The sequence below is a fragment of the Dermacentor albipictus genome, chromosome 5 (genome assembly GCF_038994185.2).
Source record: "Dermacentor albipictus isolate Rhodes 1998 colony chromosome 5, USDA_Dalb.pri_finalv2, whole genome shotgun sequence".
Taxonomy (NCBI): Eukaryota; Metazoa; Arthropoda; class Arachnida; order Ixodida; family Ixodidae; genus Dermacentor; species Dermacentor albipictus.
Window position 1 is genome coordinate 14,198,462 of NC_091825.1, and position 20,715 is coordinate 14,219,176.

The following is a 20,715-nucleotide window of genomic DNA, read 5'->3' on the forward strand; positions in this document are numbered from 1 at the left end:
TGACCAAAGGAAACGGCTCCTAACGTGGTGGTATGTTTTGCGGAAACCAAAATGGCCAGCAGATGGGTCGTTGTGAAAGGCTTCAAGGACTTGTGTGCGCAATGAACATGGAAGAACAGGCACCCAGCAGTGTCTGTCGGAGTTGTAAATCTAGTGGTGCAGCACATTGTTGTCGAGCTTAAATAGTCACAGTTGTCGACGTAATCTGGCACTTGGTGCAGTAATAGTTCCGCACAGACATTGGATAACGCTGTTGCAGTAGGGATCAGAACGTTGACACGAGGCGAGCTGAGGGACACGACTGGAAGATAACGTCCTAGTAACCGCTAGAGGTAATAATGGGAGTGGAGACTTAGTCTCATCATCAAGTCGTGAGCAATGGAGAGACGCACTCAAAGATGTAGTGGCAGGGGACAGCGAGAGAGAGCATCGGCATCTTGATGCTTTTTCCCAGACTTGTAGACAACGTCAAAATCGTACTCTTGTAGACAGACCACCCAGCGACCAAGGTGTCCAGACGAATTTTTAATTGACGACAACCAGCACAAGGCATGGTGGTCAGTTATGACCGTGAAGTGGCGTCTGTAAAGATAGGGTTAAAACTTTTGAATGGCCCGAACTACTGCGAAACATTCCTGCTCTGTGATCGAGTAGTTATTTTTGGCAGCCGTTAATGCGCGACTGGCATAGGCAACAACTTTCTCTCATGTGGTGGTATCATGCTGTAGAAGGACAGCACCGATCCCATGGCCACTAGTGCCGGTGTGCAAACAAGTTGGTACATTCTCATCGAAGTCACAGAGGGCAGGGTTGGTGGTTAATGCTTGCTTGAGGGCTTGGAAAGAAAGTTCGCAGTCGTCTGTCCAAGTGCCTGATGTGAGCAACTTGTTCAGCAGCGATGCCATAGCAGCAAAATGACTGATGAAGCGGCGGAAGTAGGCTGCTAGACCCAAGAAACTTCTCAATTGTTTTGGGTTTTCGGGGCAAGGGAAGCAAAGCACGGCAGCAACCTTGTCGGGATCTGGTCGAACGCCATCTTTACTGAAAAGGTGGCCCAACACTTTGATGTTCTTTCTGGCAAAATGGAATTTCTTTGTGTTGAGTTGAAGTCCAGCGTTGGAAATGCATGGGAAAACATCGTCCAAATGCTCAAAGTGCTGATGAAAAGTTGTAGAAAAAATAACGATATCTAAATAACAGACAGGTCTTCCACTTAAGGCCATGTAAAACTGTATCGATCATGCATTCAAATGTTGCAGAAGCATTATATAAACCGAAAGGCATGACGAACTCAAAGTCCGTCTGGTGTTGCAAAGGCTGTTTTATCCTTGTCCGCTTCGTGCATGGGGATTTGCCAGTACCCGGATCGGAGGTCTAGACTTGAGAAATATTCTGCACCCTGGAGAGAGTCAATGGCATCATCGATTCTTGGCAATGGATATACGTCTTTGCACGTGATTTTATTAAGGGCTCGATCGATAATCAATGCAAAATCGTACAGAGCAGTCTTTCTTCCAAACCAACACAACAGGAGACTACCAAGAACTGGACGATGGCCAAATGATGTGTTTTTTGAGCATGTCATCAACGTTATCTGCAATGATTTTTCGTTCTGCAGAAGACACGCGATACGGGTGGCAGTGTACAATCGAATCGCCTTCGGTTTCGATGCGATGTACTGCGACGGAAGTGCACTGTAGAAGCTCGGAGTGAACGTCAAATAAGGCACTGTGTTTGTGCAGGAGTGCCAAAAGGTCTTCTTTTTCTGCAGCCGTCAGATTGGCATTTATCGCGGCCGTTACAGCAGCGGCAGCAGTGTGATCATCAGTTGTGGTAGACAAAGGCAGAGATTCGATGTGAAGCGCTAGCAGCGAAAGAGGTTCGGTGTCAACAAAGCAAGTCATAGTGGTGCCCTGGGACAGCACAACTGGCAAAGAAGTAGGATTACAAACAGCGACGAACGCTCTACCGTCCTAAAACCGCACCAGGCTAGGAGTAAGGCTAAGCCCACCAGAAATACAGCAACCGCTCAGCACAAGGAACACATCACCATTAACAATAGTGTCGGAAGTCAGTGAGAATATGCTCATTTACCGCAGGAAAGAAACAGTTGGTAGATGTGACGAAATGTGGGCTGTGAGCACTGACAGCGGACAAACATTCAGTGCCCGTCATATGAACAGTTCACTGATGGCAAGAGATGAAAGCTGAGGCAGAGGACTGGAAGTCCCATCCCAAAATCATCGGGTAGGTGCACGAAGGTAGCACGACAAACTGAAAGTGGTGAAGGATGCCATCAATGAAAACATGCCCAGTGCAAACACTTGAGGGCTGAACAAGAACTGCATTAGCGCAACGAAAGGGAGGGATATTACGGTGTCTTCACTTTTTGCAATCGAGCACACAAGCCAGTACTAATAACGGAAAGCGATGCACCTGTGTCAACCAAAGCTTGGGTTCGGACACCATCAACACACACCAAAAGTACATTTGACGGGCGCTCTGGAGGAGTTTCAAGTTGTTTAAAGGATGCAGCTTTCCCTCCTGAAGTTGCACCATTTAGTTTTCTGGACAGTGATCAGAGGACAAAGTAATCGGTGGAACAGGGGGGAGATGAGCGCCGCATCGGTGATGGAGAGTGACGACGCGGGAAACACAATGAGCCGGCAGCATTGGATTCCTGTGGAGATGGGGAACGTCGTGGATAATAATCGTAGTAAGAACGCCGACGTTGTGGTACAGGGACAGAAAACTCATCCCTTTCAAACTCGTCATAGCCATGCCTTTCATCTTGCGGACAGTGTCGGCAATGTAGCCACAGATGCCGCAAGAGTAGCAAACCGGTCGAGACGGGCTCCAGGCGTTGTAAGATGGAAGAGGTGGTGATCTTGTAGTGATAGAATTCAGGAACCTGTGCAGTGCAGGTGCCTGTTGTGGTGGCTGCTGGGAGGGGGCCACTATAGAGGCAACCTGAGCATAAGTTGGCGTAGTGATAGGGTGCGGGCTCGGGAGTTGCGGGCAGGTCATGGCAGCTATCTCTTCCCTCACGATATGGCATAGGCTGCCACCAGGAGGCATCATATGGACCTCAGGAGGGGTTGACGAAGCAAATCAAGGCACGTAGCTCACTGTCGTTGGACGCCTTGAAATCAGATATGTCAGGGCGTAAGCAGAGCAAATGAAGCTCATCAAGACGCTGACATGTACTGATGATGATGGTAGTGGGGTTCAACACTACAAGAGCAATGAATGCCACAGTCCCAATACACTTAAGCAGGTGGCATACACGGTCACTCTCAGCCATCGAAGTGTTCACGCGGCGGCAGAGGGCGAGGACGTCCTCTATGTACGAAGTGTACAACTCGCCTGAGTGCTGAACACGCTCAGCAAGCTTCTTCTTGGCGATATCAGAGTGTACAGATGAGTTCACAAAAACCAAACATAGGTGGTGTTTAAAGGTGCTCCAGTTGACAAAATTAAGCTCATGATTGTAAAACCAAGTTTCCACGATGCCGGTTAGGTAGAAGGCGACGTGAGCAAGTTTTGCAGATTCGTTCCAGTGGTTAAAGTCACTCACATGCTCAAATAGCTCCAACCAGTCTTCAAAGTCATCACCTGGAAGTCCAGCAAACACCGGTGGATCCTTCTGAGGGGTGGTGACCATCCAAGAAGGGGTTCCCGCAGGAACAGGCAAGGTGGATGTCGTAGTATTGGCCTGCTGGTCTTGGGACATGGTCGAGTGCAGTTGGTAGAGGCGGCGACCCGAGCGGAGCTCCAGGGATGTAGCGTAGGTGAAGCTGGAGAAAGACCAGGAGCGAGAGGATGAAGGAACCGGACTGCACACTCCACTACTTGTGAGACAAGGTTTAGGCAGCCAGTCTCTTCTTTATTCTCCCGAGTGAGAGCCCCACCACCATGTGCCAAAACAGTGATGATGAGTATGCACAGAAAAGAATATGGAGCGTATGAATAATGCTCACAATATATATATATATATATACACAGTTAAACTTTTATACAAAAAAGTCGGCAAAATTGGTAATTTGCTTCGTTATATTGAAATTCCACCATTAATGAAAATAAGTACAGTTGCTATTCAATTTTTCTGACATTTTCTGAATTTTGGGGCAATCGAAAAAGGCAAATTAGAATGAGAAAGCTATTCATTTTGATGCATTTGACAGACTGGCGATGAATGATACGGTTTTATGCCACATCAACGGCATCTTCACTTCAGTGGTACGGAGTGAAGCCCAGCCACGCTTTCGTGTGCACTCTGCCCCCGTGCTTGATAGCATCGCCCGCACTGGGATGACGACATCATGAAAAGTGCCAGCAACGGAAAGCGAATGATTCGTCTGCCTCTCGCTCCAACGAGTCACTGAAACTTGAGATTAAGCAACCTCCAATACTAGACGCACAGGAAGACAGCTTACATGATGTCACGCCGGCTTGGCACGCTCACTCTTTTCACATGCGGCACTTTACCTATAAAGCATGGTGCACGGTTGCGTATGTGCTAAGCTGTGCTTACAGCCATGTGCAGCCATGGCCGAGACGCATGCCAACTTATCCCGGCCCCTCGCGCGCGCTTGATCGTGTTACCGCGAGCTCGCTCCCCTCCCCGTCTTTCCCTGTGCTCGGGCGGAAAGGCGCCACTTGTGAAGCCACCATCTTTCTCAGGGTGTTTACCAAGTTGACATTTCCAAATTCCCTGAGTTTTCCAGGTTTTCCCTGAGTGCCTTTGCACATTTCCCTGAGTGATGCAGAACTATGGTTTATGTCAAGACGGGCTGAAACCATATCACCTGATGCTGTCACTCTCGAGTAAGCACATGAAAAAAATTAAAAAGCGACTTAATCCAATTTGAATACTAAGGAGTAGTGTTTATGTTATCGAAAAAGAGAATAGAAGGCAGGGGTTAGTAAAATGCACAGCAAATGAAGTGGCTTCAAAAAAAATTGCAAATGAAGTCGGACATTCACAAACACGAATAAAAAGGAGATGCACATACAAGCAAATATATTCGAATATGAGCTATTTCTATCAACTGATAGCAAGCTCAGTGGTATGAGGCCCGAACTCTGTCACAATTGAGATTCTCTCTCAACCGCTCGTAAGTCAACCTCAACTGTCCTGACATACTCTCAGCCCGCGCACGACGCCCGAGTGTTGTGTTTCACTCCTTTAAAGAGTTTATTTTCGTTTGGATGCGGAACACCTGCATCTCGGCATCAGCCAAAACTTTATTTTTTGAGCTCAACCTCCTTCAAAACGGCGGCAGCAAGCTTCCTTTCCTGTTTATTCCTCAATGCGTACATCATTTCTGTTCTTGTCCTCTTTCTGCCACTCGTTCGCCCCAAGGGCCATTTGAAGCATCTTGGTCAGTTGCACAGTCCACGGCCGATTTTTAGAACTCCCTAGGGGTCGCGAAAACGTTCGAAAAATCGGCCAGCTGGAAAAAAATAAATGCGTGTCATTTACTGCCCTTAGGGGCTGAAACGGCCACAGGCACGTTCGAAAACGTTCTCAAGGCCTGTCGGTAACCATATTAGGCATATCGGCGCTCGTACTGTGACAGGAGATACCAGGTGCATGCGTGTATAATTAAGAAATACATACTGTTTTCCGTGGCAATAGCCCCTTCCCACGCTTGTTATGCTTCACTGCAATACGTTTGCGTATGCTTCACCATGTAACATTTCTGTACAGAGGCGAAGCTGACTTTCGGGAATCGGCATTATGCAACGCACTGTGTTTTCTAAGTTTCTAAGCCAATCGCGAGGACCACAAAAGCGGAGACCGGGCCATTGCTGACAGCAGCTAATTCTTTCAATAAAAAACTCGGAACCCAACGGCAAGAAGCTTCATAGCGAACATCGAAGCAGCTAAGCCTAGCGTTGCCGCAGTGGTGGCAACGGCTGCCAGCGGATCTGCGTGCGAGAGTGCCGGTTCGAGGTGGCGAAGTAATCAAAACGGCAGCGGTGGTGCCTTTGATTATTGCCGTTTCGGACCTGCCATCACGGCAAAACGTCCGGCAAATCGGACGGCGAAGAGTTCTTGCGTCCGAAATTTCACACGTTCTGATACGTTGACTCTATGGGGTACGTGACGGTGCCGCGAAGCCGTCCATTTTATTGGGAATCCGGAAAGTCGGTCGTTGACTGCACACTGGCAACTCCTCCAGCCGACGACAGGGCGTCAAAGACGATTCATTACGATTCCTGTCTGTTGCTCGAGCCAGCATTACCGCGACTTTCAACCCTTCCAATAATATTGCCGCTAATTTTCCCTGATAGAGGCCCAAATTCCCTGAATTTTCCTTGACTTTTTCCGGACTACTCAAAATCTCTTAGAATTCCCGGTTGGTAGACACCCTGTTTCTTGTCTCACCTTCACACACTTTCATTCGACCTAAAGCACACAATGTGCGACAGGATCTTATCGCATTTGAACTTTATACAGAACATGATGTGGCTCCACTTTGGCGATCCCTGTTGTCGTACGACACGTTATTTGAGGAGCGCGTTTGCAAGCAGCCGCTTATAATTCAATAATTTGACCATCTGCATCCACGGAAGTTTCCATTTATTGTCTCGGCATTCCTTTGTGGCAGCAGTGAAATTTTGTTATAATGAAATTGCATGCAAACACACTTTGTTATATTGAAATTATAAATACATGATGTTCTATGGACAAGATATTACGACAAGTGAAGTGCTTTGTTATGCTGAAAATTTTCTACACTGAAGTGTGATATATCCAGGTTTAACTCTCTGTGTGTGTGTGTCTGTTTTGGCAATGAACTTATGGCAATGAACTACCATAAGGGCATATTGTTCTGGCATACCAAGACATGCCGTATTTACTTGCATAATGATCGCACTTCTTTTGTAAAAAAAATTGGCGCAAATTCAGGGGTGCGATCATTATGCGGGTTAAATTTCCCACAAAAGGAAACATTTTCTTTTTTCATCCCACATTTGCTGTGGGATGACAAGCAGGCAGCTGCCGCTGTCAATGTGGGACACCAAAACAAAAATGGCGGCCGGCGGAGCAAGCCGAATGCGCCAAACACGATTATTTTTCTTTTCGTGAGTACATTAAGCGCATTGAAACAGTGCCTTCCATATCAGTAATGAATAATATTGTTAATACCGGCAAGTTTGCGACAATAACATAGCCATGTCCACTTTGAGGGGACAGAAACAGAGATGGGCACGCTTAGCTGCCAGTGACATAGAAATACATGGCGGGCATGCTGCGGAAACTGCAGCATTTGTCTTCACTGCTATCCTAATACGGCATGTTCCCGCTAAGGGCGGGTGAATATCTCAGCTGCGTTACAAGCGTGGGCATATGAATAGGGTACACTTGTAACGCATCAGTGTAAACATGGCCACTATCGTTGCCACCCGCGATTTGTTGCATGCCCACGAGTGCAGACGAGAAGAATCGAAAGGCGCCCTTTATGTTGTTGTTGTTGTTGACCAAAACTATTATGAAGCCTACAAACAATAAAGCCAAGGCAAGTTTGGTTGTAGCTTTTTTTTCATAGAAGAGCTCAAAGTGATGGAACTGAATGAAATGGGGCATCTGCTTAAGAATGTTGGGTGCGTGCAGACCGCTTGGTATGTCTTCAAGAGTCGTTTGCGTAGCATTCGACAGATGGTAAGCGCAATCATCATTAGCTAGACTTGGCACACGACATATCGCTGTGACAAGTTCAGGGTGCAATCATTAGATGAGAAAGAAAAAAAATTGAATTTTGACGACCAAATTCAGGAGTGCGATCATTACGTGAGTGCGATCATTATGCAAGTAAATGTGATAGTGTACTGGTTATGCCACCTTCTGCAGAGTATTAAGCAGCACGAAGTGATGAATTTTGGTGAAAGACAAGTTAGCCTTCTTAAGCACAATAAGGAGCTTGGTTTGTTTGAAAATAGTGCAAGACAAGTGAAATACTTTGTCTAACAACTATATATAAAATATTTCAAGAAATCCATAGACTGTACTTCCGTAAACTTAGAAGATGGCACATTGACAACCACATGCAGTAAACTAGTCCTCAACAGTGATCAGAGTGCTGTTTCCCTAACTGGTCAGGGTATTAGGTCATTGGCAGTACTTACCCTTTATGACTAGTGTTACGAAGCCAAATTAGTGCTGCAGTCGAGACCACACAAGATACTGCCCCCGCCCCCCAAATTGTTTATAATGTAAGGAAGATGACGAACGTGCGCGCAGTCAGCAGCATCGGCAGCATCAAGCGCGCAGCAGAAGCTCGTGCTCGGGGACTGTGCTCGGTGCATCGTAGAACCGGCGGTTGCTGCGAACCCGAATAAACCTCCTTTACAAATGGTGGAGCCGGGCTGGGTAACGTTCCACTCTACCATCCTGGAACTCCGTTCTCGGACGCTACCCTCTGCCATGCCAGACGCCGACCAGCAGACTCTTCCATCGCCACCCGTCCCTTGCGCTGGCACCGTTCGCCAGCGGGAGCCTCCCATCTTCAGCGGAACCGACGACAACGACGTTGCAGAATGGCTGTCGTCCTACGAACGGGTGAGCGTTCACAACAAATAGAATGACTCAGACAAGCTGGCCTACGTCTCATTCTACCTCGCGGGCGTGGCCAGTCTCTGGTTCAGAAATCATGAAAGGGATATCCGAACGTGGTCGGCGCTCAAGACGTCCATTACAGAAGTATTTGACCGACCCGCCGTCAGGAAACTCCGAGCCGAGCAGCGTTTGCGTACACGCGCACAGGACACGGTTGAGACATTCACCAGCTATATAGAAGACGTTCTCGTTTCGTGCAGGCGCGTGAACGCTGCCATGAAGGAAGCGGAAAAGATCAAGCACGTCATGAAGGGAATCGACGATGACGCGTTCCAAATGCTTCTGGCCAAGGACCCGCGCACTGTTGGCGACGTCATCAGCTTGTGCCAGAGCTATGATGAATTGCGTAAGCAGCGAGCTCTGACAAGGCGACATTCCACGCCAAATGCGGCATCACTCTGCAGCCTTACCACCGGCCCAGAACAAGCCTCCTTGATAACGCAAATCAAGGATTTTGTCCGCGAAGAAGTCGCACGACAGCTATCTCTGGTGTCCGTCACTCCGGAGTCTGCCAGCACTTTGCCGTCTCATATCCGTAACGTGATCCATGAAGAGGTCGCGGAAGCGCTGCCGGCTATTCACCAGCAGGATGTCGTGACTACACCAGTCACTTATGCTACGGTTGCTGCAATGGTCCCTCGCAGTGTGCCCGTGCGTCGCTTCCCGCAGCCTGTGCACCGCCCTCCCCCTCCCGTCCCCCGGACCACCACTGCCATCGCTAACCCGTGGCGTACGCCGGACAATCGCCCTATATGCTTCGCATGTAGGTATCCCGGTCATGTCGCAAGGTTCTGCCGCCGCCGAGCGCCCTATGTGCCGCCTGATGCAAATGCGCCTTACGAACCCTTCGGCCCATCCCCAGCTCGCTCCCCGACTGATCGCCGTCCTCGCTTCGAACGCCTACGGTCCCCCTCCCCACGTCGTCGATCGCTTTCCCCTATGCGTCGACGACCCGTCTCTAACGAAGAGGGAAACTAGACAACGCATGTTCCTGAGGCAAGAACTGCGCAAGTGTCGACATGCCGAAGTCCTCCTCCTTTACCTGCCAATGTCATTGATGTGTTTATCGAAGATGTCGCTACAGTCGCCTTAGTTGATACCGGTGCCGCTATTTCAGTTATGGATGCCAGGTTTTGCCGTTCGCTTCGCAAAGTGACGACGTCTTTGTCTGGATTGTCGCTCCGAACTGCGAGTGCTCAACCCATTCGCCCTACCGCTGCTTGTACTGCCCGTGTGATCATACAGGACGTTTTGTACACGATTGAATTCATAGTTCTTTCATCGTGCTCCCACGCCGTTATTCTAGGATGGGATTTTCTCTCACGCCACAATGCCATCATCAATTGCGCTCGGGCTGAGATTGAACTTTTCCACCTTGGTGACCTGGCCTCAGTCGATGCTAATCCTGCCGCTAAAATTGTCGTGAGAGAAGACACCTGTATCCCCCCGCGCTCTTCAGCATTCGTACCAGTCTTCTGTAGTACCATATCCGATGGGACGGTCTTCTTCATGCCCTCTCATCACTTTGTTACCCGAAAAGCGCTTCCTTTGCCCTTTGCAGCTCTTGACCTTGCCGCCGGTGTGAGCACGATGCCCATTTACAATCATCTTTCATCGCCGCTATCACTGCTCCGCCGCGACTGCCTTGGTTACGTCGAGTCGGTCGATTCCACACGAATTGTCTCCGTCCTCGACGAAGTGCCTTCTACTGCCGCCCATGAACTGAGTGCCCTCTCCGTCGCCGACTCAACATCGACTGGTGTGTTCAGCCCCTTCGTCGCCGAAGATCTGACGCATTCGCAGCGATCTCAGCTTCTCGCAATCCTTCAGCACTTCCGCCGTTCTTTCGACGTTGCGCAAACATCTGTTGGCCGTGCATCGACGGCTGAGCATTACATCGACACTGGCACTCACTCACCCCTGCGACAAAGACCATATCGCGTGTCCGCTACGGAACGTCGCGTCATTGCAGACCAGGTCGATGACATGCTCCGTCGAGGCGTCGTTCAACCTTCCCAAAGCCCATGGGCCTCTCCCGTGGTCCTCGTCACAAAGAAAGACGGTTCCATCCGCTTCTGTGTTGACTTTCGACGGTTGAACAAGATCACGCTGAAGGACGTCTACCCATTACCACGCATCGATGATGCTCTGGACTGTTTGCAGGGAGCCGAGTTGTTTTCTTCGCTGGATTTGCGGTCAGGCTACTGGCAGGTTCCGATGGCAGAGGCCGATCGCCCGAAAACTGCCTTTGTTACACCAGACGGCTTATATGAATTCACCGTCATGCCTTTCGGACTTTGCAACGCGCCTGCTACGTTCGAAAGAATGATGGATAATGTTCTGCGTGGCCTCAAATGGAAAATATGTATTTGCTATCTTGACGACATTGTAGTGTTCGCCCCTGATTTCCCAACCCACCTGCTCCGCCTCCAGCACGTACTCACTTGCTTGACCAACGCCGGTTTGCAACTTAACTTGAAGAAGTGTCGATTTGCTGTTCGTCAGCTAACAATTTTAGGCCATGTCGTATCAAAGGAGGGCATTCGCCCGGATCCTGAGAAGCTACGTGCTGTTACTGCGTTCCCAAAACCTGCTACTATGAAAGAGCTACGCAGTTTTATCGGCCTCTGCTCTTACTTCCGGCGATTCGTTCGAAACTTTGCGTCAATTATATTGCCTCTCACGCAGCTCCTTGGTGGCGCCCGAGATATCTCATCATGGTCTCCAGAGTGTGACGACGCCTTCAGAACCTTGCGCCGTCTTCTCACGACGCCACCCATTCTTCGCCATTTTGACCCTCAAGCGCCAACCGAAATCCATACCGATGCAAGCGGTGTAGGCCTTGGCGCTATGTTGGCACAGCGTCAACCTGGCCACCCAGAATACGTCGTCGCATACGCGAGTCGCACGTTAACCAAGGCGGAGACCAATTATAGCGTTACCGAAAAGGAGTGTTTGGCCATTGTGTGGGCGCTTGGCAAGTTTCGCCCATATTTATACGGCCGATCTTTTGACTGGCGTTTTTCACTGGTCGATTCGGAGCAGGATTTCTTGTTCCGTGGCAACGAATCCGAATTTCACTGGTCGATCTGGAGCGGGTTCGCGCGTTCCACTGGTCGTTTCGGATCAACTCGCTCGGCCGCCGAAGCGCGGATTCGGGCGGAAATAGCTCGCGTCACTTCCGTTTTCAAGCGAAATCGGTACCGGTTGGTACGCACAACATTGTGTTGCTTCGCAAAATGGCTGCGTTCGTTGCTGCTGCAAAGCTCGCGTTTAGCGATGAGAGCTCGGACGACAGCGGTTACTAGGTGACGCAGGTGCTGTACGAAGCCTTCTATTCACGTTGTCCATGCATAATCCTTGCGGGCGCGACATGGAAATGACGGACTCTGCGATTGCCGTGGTCAAATTACGCACGGGGGACGGTGAGTTTGGTTGCCGTGGAAACGTACAGAGCAGAAGTCGGGCATAGTTTCCGGAACCGGTTTGTGCGACGTGCACGCAGACTTCCTGTGTGATCCCTCACGGAGCATTTTTGCGCTCCGCTGGCCGATTCGGATTCGCGAAACCCGAAAGCTCGCTCGAGGATTTCGGCGGCCGCTCCAGATCGACCAGTGAAAAACGCCATTGTGACGTAGTGACCGGCCACCACGCACTATGTTGGCTGTCGACGGTCAAAGATCCATCGGGCCGCCTTGCCCGCTGGGCATTGCGAATCCAAGAATACGACATACGCGTGGTGTACCATTCCGGGCGAAAGCACTCCGACGCTGACGCGCTATCCCGATCACCGCTTCCTCCGAAGGCCAGTCACGACTCCCCCTGCGAGTGCACATTATCCTCTCTGGATGTTGACACTCTCGCTGCTGCACAGCGTAATGATCCCTGGACTGCATCTCTGCTCGACCTTCTGTCGGATACGTCGAAAGTTCCAGCGTCACGCACGCTTCGGCGCCAAGTGCCTCATTTTGCGATTCGCGATCAGCTACTATATCGCCGCAACTATGCCCCAGATGGACGCACCTGGTTACTCGTCATTCCGCGAATCTTGCGATCAGAGCTCTGCTCCTCGTTCCACGTCGACCCTCAGTGTGGCCATGCGGGAGTCTTCAAGACCTACGAAAGACTTCGACACCGCTATTACTGGCGCGGAATGTATAATTTCGTTCGAAAGTTCGTCCGCTCTTGTCATGAGTGCCAACGCCGGAAAGCGCCACCGCACAACTCCGCCGGTGAACTCCAGCCTTTACAATGCCCATCTCGACCCTTTGATCGCGTGGGCATAGATCTCTACGGGCCACTTCCGTTGACTCCTGCCGGCAACAGGTGGATAATCGTTGCGGTAGACCACTTAACCCGTTATTCGGAGACTGCTGCTCTACCAAATGCTACAGCGCAGGAGGTCGCCAATTTCCTACTTCGCCGATTTCTCCTTCGTCATGGAGGTCCACGTGAACTTTTAAGCGATAGAGGCCGCGCCTTCTTATCTGAAGTCATTGAACAACTGCTTGCTGAATGCGCTACTGTTCATCGTAAATGCACTGCTTATCATCCACAGACTAACGGTACCACGGAACGCTTTAATCGAACTCTTGGTGACATGCTCGCCATGTATGTCTCACCTGATCACTCTAATTGGGACCTCGTTCTTCCGTTTGTCACCTACGCCTACAACACCGCGACTCAGGCCACTACCGGATTCTCACCCTTTTACCTTCTTTACGGCCGTCATCCTTCGCACACCATCGACACCATTCTGCCCTACCGGCCGGACCCATCCGAATGCCTGCCGATCTCGGAAGCCGCCAGACAAGGAGAGGAATGTAGCCAGCTTGCCCGCCGATTCACCTCGGACGACCAGCACCGCCAAAAAGCCGTTCACGATGCCCAGAACCCGACTCCCACTTTCCTCCCAGGCGCTCTCGTCTGGTTGTTAGCACCACACCGCACGCCTGGGCTCGCTTCAAAGCTCCTTCCGAAGTACGACGGTCCATACCGCGTTCTCGAGAGAACATCAACCGTTAATTACCTGGTTGAGCCGCTAACGCCGCCGTCCGACATGCGACGTCGTAACCGCGAAGTCGTTCACGTTCAGCGTCTCAAGCCGTATCACAATTCTACCATCCTTCCAGAAAACTAAGTCGCCAGGATGGCTCCTTTATTTCCGCGGGGCCATTGTAAGGAAGATGAGGAACGTGCGCGCAGTCAGCAGCATCGGCAGCATCAAGCGCGCAGCAAAAGCTCGTGCTCGGGGACTGTGCTCGGTGCATCGTAGAACCGGCGGTTGCTTCGAACCCGAATAAACCTCCTTTATAATAACTATAATTATGCTTTATCCTTACTTTTTATAAAATAAGTCATCTGTAGTGCCAACAAGAAAAAAAGTTGAGCTCTGATATAAAATATAGAGTAAGTCTAAAACCAGCAATATTTTGCAAATATCAGCATGTTTGCTTATAGTATATATAGAATATCATGAAGTCATTTCTATGCGAAATGCAACTTCATTGTGACACATTAAAAATCATGAAAATGGCCATGCCCATGCCTATGAGGTGGTTCCGCTTTGTTTTTCACAGAAAATGCAGTCAAGTTGCTTCTTTAGGTAACATTTCTTTTACACAAGTGACAGTTGTCTGCTGAACCTACCGTAAGCGTAATCTTTCTCCATACTGATGCCATCTGAATCACCGTACTGCCTGCAAAAAATAAGAGAAAAAGCAGTACAGTCACTCACCAGCATTGAAGATACCATCATGGCAAAACGAGAAGAAAGCGGTTAACCGAGGGGCATGATTTTTATTAATCATATCATAAGAAGCCAACAAACAAAGACACCAAGGACAACGCGAGGGAAATTACTTGTACTAACTAAGTGACATAAAGAAATTATAAATGAATGCAATTGAAAGTGAATGAAAAAACAACCTGTTGCAGATGGGGAATGATTTAACGTCTTCGCATTATGCGTGCGATGCTCTACCAATTGAGCTGCCGCGGTGCCGTCTTCCCATCCACTTTCTGGGGTATTCATGTGCTACTACTTTAACTAACCCTGGGAGTGTTAGCCAACGCCACCACTCACAAACATTGGCGGTGGATGTGAAACATCCTTTCTGCCTCAGGCATCACGAGAACGTGATCTTTTTGTGCAAAGGCAACTGGTCAATAAACCCACACATGCTACCTGAAGGCATCAATGTTGCTGGATTCGAGACCCTCATTATGTAATGAATGAGAAGAAAGGGGTTAAAAGAGAGGCCTGTTTTTTATTAACCATATCATCAGAGGCCAACAAACAAACACCAAGAACAACACAGGGGAAATTACTTGTAAAGCATCGCACGCGTAATGCAAAAACGTGGCATCATTCCCTGCCTGCGGCAGGTTGTTTTTTTCATCTACTATAATAAATTATGGGGTTTTATGTGCCAAAACCACTTTCTGATTATGAGGCACGCCATAGTGGAGGACTCCGGAAATTTCTACCGCCTGGGGTTCTTTAACGTGCACCTAAATCTAAGTACAGGGGTGTTTTCGCATTTCACCCCCATCAAAATGCGGCCACCGTGGCTGTTTAATGCACTATCAATTCCATTAATTTATAATTTCTTTATTTCAATTAGTCAGCACAAGTAATTTCCCCTGTGTTGTCCTTGTTGTCTTTGTTTGTTGGCTTCTTATGATATGATTAATAAAAATCGGGCCCCTCGGTTAACCCCCTTTCTTCTCATTCATTACATAATGAGGGTCGCAAATCTGGCAACATTCATGCCTTCAGCTAGCCTGTATGGGTTTATGGACCAGTTGCCTTCGCCCAAAAAGATCATGTACTCGTGACGCCTGTGGCAGAAAGAATGTGCCACATCCGCCGCCAAGGTTTGTGAGTGGTGGCGCTGGCTAACAATCCCACGGTTAGTTCTAGCAGTACCACATAAATACACCAGAAAGTGGTTGGAAGGATAGTGCCACGGTAACTCAATTGATAGAACATCGCATGCGTAATGCGAAGACGTGGGATCATTCCACACCTGCGGCAGGTTGTTTGTTCATCCACTTTCAGTTCCCTTAATTTATAATTTTTTTATGTCAGTTAGTTAGTACAAGTAATTTCCCCAGTGTTGTCCTTGGTGTCTTTATTTGTTGGCTTCTTATCATCATGACAGAAAGCACACATGAACACAACGAGCGATACTGGAACTTGTTTAAATGGGGGAGTCAAGTGAGCAACACAAGCACAAAGGACAAGCAAACGTTTGCAAAATAACAATACAGTAAAAGCTTGTTAATATGTAGTTGGTGGGGAACATGTATCAGGTATGCACTAAGCAATGTAATCGACGATGGCAGATGAACAACTGTAGATTTACTGGCAAGAGAACTATGTCTTAACTGTCACCCAAACACACACACAGACATGTTTTATTAGTGAGCAGGCAGCAAAAAATCTGGCATTTCCACTTGCCGCCATGGCAGCCTCGCAGCGACGATGGCACGCACAAACTCTGCAATGCCGTGAGCCAGTTTCTCCATCAGGCCCCACTTTTCTGCAAATGCCCTCATGACAGTCAATGCACTAGCTGCATCAAATATGGAAGGGCCACCATCCACGCTGTCATCTTTTTGTCTTAACTGAAATTAATATTGGGCAGGAACATACTGGTCTCTTTCAACTCCAAGGTTATCACAATCATTTTTTGACGCGCAAGGACGGCCGTGGCGGTGGAATTGCCATTTTCATCAAAAATTGTTGGATTTCAAGTCCTCTGAACATAATTTTCACAAGTGCTGAATCGCTAGCCCTTCGTATTCACACACGATCTTTTGCCATCACATTGCTCGCTATTTATAGGCCGCCAAATCAAAGTGTTAGAAAGTTTGTGGACGAATTGCATCTACTTGCTTTTCCATCTGGTCACGTGTGCATGATAGGTGATGTTAACATTGATGTGCTGAAGAAAGAACGACACATTGTAGCTGATTACTTGAACACGCTTGCTGACGTTGGAATAGATTCTATTATCAACCTTCCCACACGTGTCGAAATTTTGGGTACATCGCTTGTTTCTTCATGCATAGATCACGTCAACGTTCGCACTGAGAACGACCAGGTACTACCGTTTATTATTGAGCAAAAGCTATCCGATCACTTCTATGTTGGGTGTAGCTTTCTATCGTCTCAGCATGCTGCGGCTAACAACCCAGTATCACAGATAGAGGTTATTGATAAAAGGAAGCTGGACTCGTTGTTGCAAGGCTACGACTGGAAATCTTTCCTAGCAGAAGTTCCTGCCAGTCACCTGTATAAATCTTTTATTGACGTTTATACGCAGGCAGTGCACTCTTGCAAAAACGTAGTCGTCTTAAAGCAACGAAAGCCGAAATGCCCGTGGATAAATGGAAATGCTCTAACCGCGTTAGCTGAAAAAGAACTAGCCTGGGCGCGTTGTCGGCGCTCACCTAATAATCAGTATCTTCGTGAAGCCTATAAGATGGCTCGCAATAAAGTCACTGCTGTGCTTAGAGGTGCCAGGCGACAGCACTTCCAAGGTAAATTTTCTGAATTTAGAAAAAATCCGTCCAAGACTTGGTCCGTGGTTAACGAATTAAGGGGTCGTCCCCGGAAAGGCCCATACCAAACTATTGCGAAGAATTTCGGCCCACCATCTACAACGTTAGCAGACCAATTTAATTCCTTTTTCTCGTCTACTGCAGCAAGCTTGTCCGGTAATACGGCTAGTTATTGTATGCCACAATCGGTAGTTGACTCTGCTTTCCTACCTGAGTGTACCGAGGATGATATTCGCTACATCTTATTTAACTTAAAACAGCACAAGTCGGTTGGATTAGATGGTGTATCTGTGGACGTCCTTCGCAGAAATTTTGAGGCCCTGAAGAATGTTCTTTTAGCAATTATAAATAACATTATAACCACGAAAGAAATACCGCCTGGCCTCAAGGAAGCGCTTGTAGTTCCTCTCTTTAAAAGCGGACAGGTCAATGTTGTCACAAACTACAGGCCAATTTCGATACTTTCGTGCATTGCTCTTATACTTGAAAAGTATATTTTTCACGTAATGCAGAGCTTCATTGACGCGCACAACATAATGTCGCCTAATCAGTACGGATTTACTTGTGGGCGTGGTACTAGATTAGCATTAGATGAATTAACCGATTTCCTTAATAGTACTCTTGAAATTAGTGCATTCGCTTGTGCATTATTTCTAGACGTATCAAAAGCTTTTGACTCCGTCAACCATGAAATTTTACTTTGTAAACTTCATAGCTATGGCTTCCGAGGGCCTTTTCTAACTTTCCTTAAGAATTATTTGCACGGTCGAATTCAAGTAGTGGTTCTCGGAAATATTAAAAGCAAACCTAGACAGTTGAGCGCTGGAGTTCCCCAAGGGTCGATTTTAGCTCCCCTTTTATTCAACTTGTACGTTAATGATCTCAGTCAAGCAATTTTTCGCTGTCGGGTGTTTCAATACGCAGATGACACGCTCTTAGTATCTCGTCACACTAATTACCATCAAGCCGTGGCTGAATTACAAACTGACACTACAAATGTTATCAGTTGGTACCGTAAAAACTTAATTTCTATTAACCAGAATAAAACTAAATTAGTATGTTTTCACGATCCACTGAAATCTATTCCTGTCATCACTCCACTGTTTCTTCATGCTCCTCTGTGTAACAATTGCTCTTGCTCTCCTATTCCATACCTCTCAAGTGTCAATTATCTCGGTGTTCATTTCGATTCTAACATGTCCTGGAACACTCACTTGGCTAACGTTTGTGAAAGGCTGCGCAAAATAGCCTGCCTACTGCATTCTATTAAAGCACTATGCCCAATTTACGTAAGGAAAACAATAGCACATGCATTAGCGTACAGTGTGCTAAGATATGGAATCTGTTCTTTTTATTTCTGTTCAGTGTTTTGGCGCAATAAAGTTGATTCTTTACTAAAATCCATAATTCGGGCGGTGATGTATGGTGTGCACATTACTAACAATTCCAGTCTTTTTTCATGCTCGCACATGCCCTCGTTCAGGCTGTTATTCAAAGAAACGGTAATCCTTTTGTATATATGGAACAATGAGTTCTGCCTCCCGTATGTCCCCGCCAGAGCATTACGTACACGTGACCGCTTTACCTTACCAAGAGTAAGGACAAGATATGGCAAACGTGTCCGTGCCTTCTATGTACCTGATGTATTAAATGACCTGCCAGATAAAGTTTTATCTTCCAGCACACGGAAAGAAGTTAAATCTTATATTTTTGATTTGTATGTGTAATTTGGTTTCTTTTCTTCCTTTCCTTCTTTCTTTCTTTCTATCTTTCTTTCTTTTGTTTTATTTTTGAGTTTTGTACATAACTGATTTACTTGCCGCTCCCTGGCTTGCTCCATTCTGCCGAGCGCTGCCCCACAAGCCCATTGTTGGCTTGGGCAGGCTCGTATTTGTATGTAATTTTCGAAATAAATAAATCATTTATATATATATATCTATGACGACAGCATGGAAGCACTAGAAGCTATGGGAGTAGGAAACGCGTCATGGCTACCATGTTCAGACATCACTATCGGTAGTGACTGCAGTCCGGGAAAGGCCTGTGCACCGCAATTTCGCTATCTATGGTTGGTGCACATGACATTTAGCTGATTCTATGTTTGTGCGTGCCGGAAAATTAATTACGTACGATGCACGATCGTTTGGCATGCATAAAGCAGCTATGGCTTAAGCGGCCAGCCAATACATTAGGTTCAATGGCAACAGGGCGGGGGATTCCTTGTGACTATATTCAAACCGGAATTACTTATTAAGCGAATATGTATTACCAATGTTTTATTGTACAATATGATGGACGTGGTGAAAAAAAAAAGAAGGCAAAATCACTTCACAAGGTTCCCCCATTTTTTTACAGAAGCAGTGGCAGGAGACAGTTAGCTCTTTCACAGTGAATGACAGAGGAAATGCATTTGAACTTGTTAAGTGCATAATAAGAGATAAATAAATACTGCATATTCGCTCGTACAGTAGGCAGAGAAAAAACGAACAAAACAAATATGCGATTGAAGCCTAGAAAGCAAATAGTGCAACTATAGTAGTATAGTTGGCGTACAGTAAAAAAGAATATTGTTCATAAATGCAGATGAATAACATTTTGGACTGCTGAAAGTGACACAGGAGTGGCTACCTTATATAAAAAAAAGAATTTTCACAGAGCTGAAATATTTGTGTGAATATTATTGTGAGCATTTAATAATTTGTTTAGCACCAGTGGTAACTGGCATATTGTCAAATATTATGCTCCGAAAAAGAAAAGACGAGGAAGTTAGGAGCGAGCGTGAACACCAGCGCGCGCCTGCATTCCTTTAGTTGTTTTTGCAAGCTTCGAATAAACAAGACGTTCTCTACTTCGGCTCCACTTCCTGGTTTTCAACAGTATGGTGCCGTGACCAGGATTTCAGATCTACAGTTGAAGACCCCTGACGATGAAGCGAGCTCCCTGAAGAGGACGACCGACCAACGCAATCAACGCAACGACGCTGCGACAGAATCGAAGAACGATCCACGTCGTCATGCCTCCGATTCTCGACGTGACGACATGGAAAGATTACGACAAAAGCGTGCTACCCTTCGAGCGGCAGTCACCAGGATCATCAACGACATGACAACTCTTATGCAGACGGAACCAACGCCATCTGGTGAGCTGACCGACCATCTTAACCTATTGAAGATAAAGGAAACTATGCTTACGGACCTTGATAACCAAGTAGAAGAGCATGTTACCGATGATAACCTGGAGGATGAGCTTGAAAGCGTCGGACGGTATCAAGAATCTATCGTCCTCGCGAAATCCCGTGCTGAATGCACTTTATCCGCTCAGCAAACAACAACTGCGCACGCATCTCAAGATGACTTTCATCAAGCACGCGCACACGTTAAGCTACCTAAGCTCGATGGACCTCCCATTAAATGGCCAGAATTTTGGGATCAATTTCAGTCTACTGTTCACCAGAACCGATATATCACAGACGTAGACAAATTGAAATATCTTCAGAGCTACTTGATGGGTAAAGCTGC

General features: G+C 47.5%; 1 protein-coding gene across 13 annotated transcripts in view; it reads right to left on the reverse strand.

Annotated features, from left to right (window-relative positions):
• The window catches only part of Tmem43 (Transmembrane protein 43), a 210,947-nt gene that overhangs the window by 63,018 nt on the left and 127,214 nt on the right, over positions 1-20,715 (reverse strand). For all 13 annotated transcript variants that reach the window (XR_011514400.1, XR_011514401.1, XM_070538296.1 and 10 more), the window contains one exon: positions 14,276-14,325. Coding sequence is in view for 11 of the 13 variants with exons in the window: in XM_070538296.1 (XP_070394397.1) it covers positions 14,276-14,325 (50 nt within the window). In the remaining 2 variants the exon portion in view is untranslated. The remainder of the gene's footprint in view (positions 1-14,275; positions 14,326-20,715) is intronic.